This window comes from Otolemur garnettii, unplaced genomic scaffold (assembly GCF_000181295.1).
Source record: "Otolemur garnettii isolate 467f Iridium unplaced genomic scaffold, OtoGar3 scaffold00147, whole genome shotgun sequence".
Classification (NCBI taxonomy): Eukaryota; Metazoa; Chordata; class Mammalia; order Primates; family Galagidae; genus Otolemur; species Otolemur garnettii.
This window is the reverse complement of record NW_003852542.1, coordinates 2832281-2839577: the sequence shown is the minus strand read 5'-3', so window position 1 is coordinate 2839577 and position 7297 is coordinate 2832281. Positions and strand designations below refer to the sequence as shown.

Here is a 7297-nt window from a genome sequence, read left to right as displayed (position 1 = left end):
CCTGCCATGTTAGGTGTATGTGGCTGGCGCCTTAGCCACTTGAGCCACAAGCGCTGAGCCGAAAAATGAGATTTTTAAATGGAAGCACAACAATGTCCAGGTCTGATTTCCTTTGCATTCTTTTAGTCAGTTCCCTAAACACAGCCTCAGTGCAGTATTTGAGCTCAAAGCAATGCTTTTATGTCCAAGGGAAGTACTAATAGAAAGGAGACATTTAAATCTAGAATCCAGTTTCTCCTGCTTTTTTTTTTTTTTTGCAACAGAGTCTCAAGCTATTGCCCTGGGTAGAGCGCATGGCATCAGAGCTCACAGCAACCTCCAACTTGGGCTCAAGTGATCCTCTTGCCCTAGTTTTTCTATTTTTAGTAGAGACAGGGTCTCGCTTTTGCTCAGGCTGGTCTTGAACTCGTAAGCTCAAGCAATCCACCCTCCTCGGCCTCCTAGAGTTCTAGGATTACAGGCATGAGCTACCACACTGGCCTTTTTTTTTTTTTTCTTTTGAGACAGTCTCACTCTGATGCTCAGGCTGAAATGCTGTGATGTCATAGCTCACAGCAATCTCAAACTCCTGCGATCAAGCAATCCTCTCATCTCAGCCTCCCAGAGTGCCTCACCAGTAGCTTACAGATGTGAGCTACTACACTGGCCCAGTTTTCCACTGTTTTTTATTAGTGGACATTATAAGAATGTTCCTGAGAGTAAGTGAACACTAGGTTTGGGTCCTGTGTTAATTCTGTTACTATGATATTCTTCTTTCCATATCTATTTTTAGATATGAAGTCAATATCACATCTTGATATTATGCAAGCATATATGATAATTAAATAGGCAATACTGATTTCTACTTGAAGGTGTGTAAATGCATTGCTGCTGACCTCTGCTAACCTGTGTTGATGCATGGATTATAATGATGAATAGTCTCTGTGCCTAGTATTTTGCTTATGTGATCTTAATGCTCACAGGTGTGTGAGATGGGTAGTGGGATAAAATGTAAACTGTTGACAATAAAATCTATCTCTCAGGCTCGGCGCCTATACCTGAGCAGCTAGGGTGCCAGCCACATACACGAGAGCTGATAGGTTCAAACCCAGCCTGGGGCTGCCAAACAACAATGACAACTAGAACCAAAAAATAGCCAGCATTGTGGCAGGCGCCACCTGTAGTCCCAGCCACTTGGTGGCTGAGGCAAGAGAATCACTTAAGCCCAAGAGTTTGAAGTTGCTGTGAGCTGTGATGCCACTGCCTTCTACCGAGAGTGACAAAGTGAAACTCTGTCTCAAAAAAAAAAATCTATCTCTCAAAGAGTTTTTGTAATAAGTGACTTAACTCCACCAGCATGGCACCAATGCCTGGTTCCCAAAACTACTCCCAGACATGATGTCACACTCAGAGGGCTCACAGTACTTGACATACGGTTGTACTTATAGCTTTGATATACTGCAGCAGAAGCAAGATTAGCAAAGGGAGCAGTGCATGGGAAAAGGTGCACAGGAAACCAGGCGCTGGTCTTCCAGTGGAATCACACAGAACATGCTTAATTTCTCCAGTGCCAAGTTGTATGTCAAGTTGTATAAAATGTTGCCAATTGGGTAAGCTCATTAGAGACTCCACACCCAGGGTTTTCACTGGGGGCTGGTCATGTAGGCACCCTCTGCCTAGCACATACCATAATTCCAGAGTCACAGAAGGAGAGCAGGTGTTCAGCATGAACCAGTCAGCCATCCTATCAGTTAGGGAATGTTAGGAACCATCTCAACATCCACGTTCTCAGATGTCAGCCATGGGCCAACCTCGTAGGCAGGACTTTCTGAAGAGGGTGATCTCAGACCTGCCACAATAACCGTCTTCTGCACAGTAGTCAGTTTGTTTCCTTTTTGATTTTGAGAGGTGGGAAGGCTGAATCTTACAGAGTTGAGTGGCCTTTTCAAGGGCACACAGCTAACAGGTAGCCACGCCTATATCTGGCATCTATGGAAGAACCTGAGAAAAATCTCTGTGGAGCCAGAAGACCTTCTAGAGTCCAGCCCTGTCCAGTGTAACTTTCCTTGGTGATGGAATGTTCCAGACACTGGAAATGCACTGTCTAATACAGTAACTACTGAGCTCATGTGATTACTTAGCCTTGAAATGTGGCTGGTCCCACCAAACAGGTGAATTTTAAATTTTATATATTTTTTAATTCATAGAAATTTAAATAGGCCTGGCACAGTGGCACAGCAACAGCAGCACTTTCAGAGGCTAAAGTGAAAGGATTATAGGAGGCCAAGAATTCAAGACTAGCCTGGGGAATATAGACCTCATCTCTACAAAAAATAGATCAGCTGGGCTTGGTGCCCATAGTCCTGCGCTCCAGCATAGATGATAGAGTGAGCCCCTGTCTCTAATAAGTAAATAAATAAAATTTAAATAGCTGCACGTAGCTAGTGTCTGCCATCCTGACAGTGCAGTTCTGTGCTATAATACACTGTATTTTTCCTCTTGTGGAAAGCAGGTAGGTTAAATAGACTTTTGGGGGGCTCTTATTCTGTGCTAAGGTAGACACTGTTCTACATGTTCCTGTCAGTGGATGTCTTTGTGTGTGTACAACAGGGAAAATAACATGTCATGTCTGCAAATTCCCTGTAAAAAGCCCCTTTCCATTTAGAAATTATGCTTGCTTGGTTTCATTGTTGTTAAAGAAAGGAAGAACTTGCCCCTCCTAATGCACTAACGTAGACCCTACAGAGGATTCTGAGCTGGTCCTGGTGAAGCAGCCACCTCTGGGAAGCTGGACCTGCACGGCCAGTTCTCCAGGAGGGTGGAGAGGTGGCTGTGCCTAGGTCAGGGCTGACTGTCCACCTTCTTGCATCTTCTCCATTTTTGGATGAGGTGCCCTGAGCAGCCAGGGAAACAGCAGCCTCAAGAAGATAGAGGAGACTTCAAGAACCTATAGAATCAGAGAAGTGAGCCTCACTCCTATGTTCACCCCTAGCCCCCGGGGTGAGAGGTGCCACCACTGCAGCTCGTCGATGGGTCCAGGGAAGGCCCAGGAGAGCCAGTGTGTCGGCATGAGGAGACTCGAGGAGCAGTGCAGGGGTGGTGCACACCAGCCTTAGAGCCAAGAACCTCATTTGGCATCCTAGTTTCCACGCTCTAGGAAAGTTCCTGAAGGTCACTGAACCTTAGTTCCTCATCTGTACTGTGGGAAGACTACTGGAAAATTAAGATAAATTAATATTGGCTGCTGCCTCTGAGGCTGATTGCCTATACTTCTGATGACAAAAAACACACAAGGTGAGAGCTGGTTTTGCCACTGACCAGGTGCCCCTTCGTTCCAGCAATTCCCTTTCTGTTTGATGTCAGTGAACATCACCCGAATTGCCATCCAGGCCTTGAGAGAGGAGTGTCTTTCTAGGTAAGTCCCCAGTTGCTAGCTGATCACAGTGACCCACAGCCGAGCCTGCCTCGTTCTCCATAGCACTGCTCCTCCCCTGCTGACTCCTGGAGAGCCTGGCAAAGTCCCCACACTCCTGCCTCCCCTGCACATCTCCTCCCCACCCCTGACGGCAGATGCAAAGCTGCCTGGGGAATGGTGGGGGCATCCTGGCTTTGAGCTGGCTTCCCTGGAGGAATGGGAAGGGAGGGCAGGAGGGAACCCAGGTGTCAGCCTGGTCATTCACTGAGCAGATCACCTCCTTTGTCCCATAGGGAGTGTAATCGGCAGCAGAAGGTCATCCCCGTAGTGAACAGCTTCTATGCAGCCACTTTCCTCCACCTCGCACACATCTGGAGGACAGAGCAGAAGACCATCTCTGACTCAGGCTTTGTCCTCAAAGGTGTGCTTTTTCTTCCTGGGAGGCCAAGCATCCTGCATACCAGAGTGCCAGGTCCAGAAACCCTAGGGTGGCCACAAGACTGGTTTTGGGTGTAGTTTCCCCCACCCTCACTCATATTCTCTCAAATCCCAGCTTGCCCAGGTTTTCCTAAGCCTACCCTCTGGAGCCTGCTAGTTCTCCTTTCTCTGCCACCTCTTCTCTCTCTCTCTTTTTTTTTTTTTTTTTTTTGAGACAGAGTCTCAAGCTGTCACCCTGGGTAGAGTGCTATGGTATCACAGCTCACAGCAACCTCCAACTCTTGGGCTTAAGTGATTCTCTTTCCTCAGCCTCCCAGGTAGCTGGGACTGCAGGTGCCTACCACAATGCCCTGCTATTTTCTTTTGTTTATTGCAATTATAATTATTGTTTTTTAGCTGGCCCTGGCCGGGTTCGAACCCGCCAGCCTCGGTGTATGTGGCCGGTGCCCTACCCACTGAGTATGGGCGCCGCCCCACCTCTCCTCCCTTTCAGGTGGTTTTTTGCTTTGTTTTGTTTTTGAGACAGAGTCTCAAGCTATCGCCCTGGGTGGAGTGTGTCATAGCTCACAGCAACTCCCAACTTGGGCCCAAGCAATCCTCTTGCCTCAGTTTTTCTATCTTTAGTAGAGAGGGGGTCTCACTTTTGCTCAGGCTGGTCTTGAACTCATGAGCTCAGCCTCAGTGCTAGGAGTACAGGCATGAGTCACGAGTCCAGCCTCCTTTTCAGGTCTTATACCTCTCATGGGCATATTTTCTGAATCCATAATTGGAAGCTGGGTCAGCAGTTATCCTGGACCAGGTAGCACATGTGGCCCCTGTGGCTATATCTCATTCCTCGGCCTCCCCTCTGGTGATCTTTCCATGTTAGAATACTCCATCACCTTTCTCTCTGTAGGATAGGGGTGGCTTGCTCCGTAGAGCTGCTAGGCTTGAGGCCCTGCCATCCAAAGCCTCCTCAAGCCTTCTTTCCCCAATCCTCTCTATTCCAGACTTGGAAATGTTAGCCAAGAAGAGCCCACGGCGGCTGCTTAAAACCCTGGAGACCTACTTGGCTGGAGTATCAAAGGGACAGGCCTCCATGTTGGGAGCACAGAAGTACTATGGGCCACAAGCCCCTTACTCCAAGGACCTCACCTTTACAGGTGTCTGTGACCTGCAACCTCACTCATCTGAAAGCACATGGCTGATCTGACTGCCCAAGACTGACTTAAGGGATGGGCTGCACCAGCTGGACTTACAGAGGTGCACAGCAAACCGTATCAAGGGCACCCTGGCTGCACCACGCCCCTTCCTGTCTCAGCAGTAGGATGCAAGAATCCTACTCTTCCTGGGTCTGGTTGGAGAAAGCTAAGTGTCCTCACCTCACTGGCATGAGTCAATGGTGTGAGTAGGCTCGACCCACACCTGCAGACTTGTCTCCAGAGCAAGAAAAATCTAGTCTTACTCTCACCTGGGTGCAGTCTACAGGGTTGACTTCCAGGTTATCTCAATGGGAATGAATGCCCATGTGAGAAGGAGATGCCGCGGTACAAGCAGTCAGAATTCTGACTCCAAGTCAGCCGGGCATAGGGGCCAGGTGTCTGTGGTTAGAACTGGAAGGTGACAGCAGTGGCAGCAGCCGACAGGGGGCAGCATAACCTAGACTCTGCCTGAGACCTCAGTTGCGGGAGGGGATTCCTCTCCTCCACCCACCAGGCAGTGTCAGGGCCTTCATTTAACTCACGCTCCTCTCCCCAGTCCCTCCTCTTCATTGCTTACCATCTAGAAATGGGCATTTGGCTAGGCATGTCCCATAGCTGCCTCCCACAAACTGGGACTCCCTCTTGTAGAGGCTGTGTGCATCCCTGGCCTGGCAGCAGGCAGGAGGAATTGCACACACCAGCAGTTTTTGACTTAAAAGAATTGTTCTAGTTTATGGTCTCAAGTGTTTTCTTCCAAGACAACACTTGGCACCTTCCTGTGGCCCTGTTGTTCTGGAGCCTGGTTAAAGCCAGGCTCACCAGCAGGAGAAGGCCCAGTGTGTGGGTGGGTGGGGGGATGTTCCATTCTGATCGTGGGCTCAGGAGAGACAAGGCTGCCTGTGCCCTGGCCAGGCACCTGCTCAGTTGCCAGGATGCCCATCCTCACCTTGGCTACACTTGCAAGCTCTAACCAGAGGATGAGATAGCCTCAAAAGGGCCTCCTGGCCAGGGTTCCTGAGCTGGGGAGTGGAAGGCAGGCAAGAGCTCACTGTGCCGCTTTCGGACCTCTGGACTCCCTAAGTGCAGATACAGAACATAGTCTAGCCCCCGCAAACCTGTCCAAGTCTGACCCACTGCAGGGGCGTCACAGAGGAGGAGACAGCAGATAACTACCCAGGCATGGAAGGGAGCTCCCAGACTATGGTTAGCAGGATGCCTCAAGGGTGGGGCTTGTACCAAACCCTGCAGTTTGCCTTGTGTCATCCCTACTGACCTGAACTAATCTTCATTACTGTTACTTTCTCCATCCTGGTCCTCAGCTGACCAGCAGAGATGGCAGGGAGGTTACCAGGCTTGGGGTTAGAACACAGAGGAGAAAAGCTACAGCTGAGCCTCCACTTTGGAGTATCAGGTTCTTCCCTAATTCTCCAGACTGACTGCAGGTGATCAGCCCCCAGCATACCCAGAGACCAGTCCACATGAGGAGCCTCTACCTGGAGGAGAACACTGTGCCCTTACTAGGCCCTTTCTTCCCACCTCACACCACTATAATGCTCTGCAGATGACAGAGTGCTCGCAATTTCATACCTTAGTACGTAGCAATAACATAATCTAGGTATTTTTAAGTTGTAGCTCTGTTGATGGACCGGTGAATTCTCTGAAGGTAGATGCAAAGATCATAATCTATATATTTGTCTTGGGAGAAGACTTGGGCCTTTCTTTTTCTTTCTTTTCTTTTGAGATAGGGTCTTGTTCTGCTGCCTGGGTTGGAGTTTAGTGACATGATCGTATCTCACAGTTTCAAGTAATATCAAATTCCTGGGCTCAAGTGATCCTCCTGCCTCAGCCTCCCAAGTAGCTAGGACTATAAGTACATACCCGGTTTAATTCTTCTTTTTTTCTTTTTTTTGAGACAGTGTCTCACTTTGTCACCCTTGGTAGAGTGCTGTGGCATCATAGCTCATAGCAACCTCAAACTCTTGGGCTTAGGCGATTCTCTTGCCTCAGCCTACAAAGTAGCTGGGACTACAGGTGCCTGCCACAACACCCAGCTAGTTTTTAGAGATGCGGTCTTGCTCTTGCTCAGGCTGGTCTCAAACCCATGAGTGAACTCAGGCAATCCATCTACCTTTGCCTTCCAGAGTGCTAGGATTGCAGGTGTAAGCCACCCTGCCTGGCCCTCCAGCTAATTTTTTTTTTTTTTTTTTTTTTGAGACAGAGCCTCAAGCTGTCCCCTGGGTAGAGTGCTATGGCTTCACTGCTCACAGCAACCTCCAACTCCTGG

The 7297-nt window shown here is 49.0% G+C and overlaps 1 protein-coding gene across 2 annotated transcripts in view; it reads left to right on the top strand.

Moving 5' to 3' along the window:
• ELMOD3 (ELMO domain containing 3) overlaps positions 1 to 6639 on the top strand; it is a 36574-nt gene extending 29935 nt beyond the window's left edge. Inside the window, exons 10-12 of one of the 2 annotated variants that reach the window (XM_023518772.1) lie at positions 3318 to 3394; positions 3688 to 3815; positions 4822 to 6639. In XM_023518772.1, the coding sequence (XP_023374540.1) occupies positions 3318 to 3394; positions 3688 to 3815; positions 4822 to 5024 (408 nt within the window). In that variant the 3' untranslated portion in view covers positions 5025 to 6639. The remainder of the gene's footprint in view (positions 1 to 3317; positions 3395 to 3687; positions 3816 to 4821) is intronic. The other variant, XM_003799214.3, reaches the window with a different exon arrangement.
• The last annotated feature ends 658 nt before the right edge of the window (positions 6640 to 7297 follow it).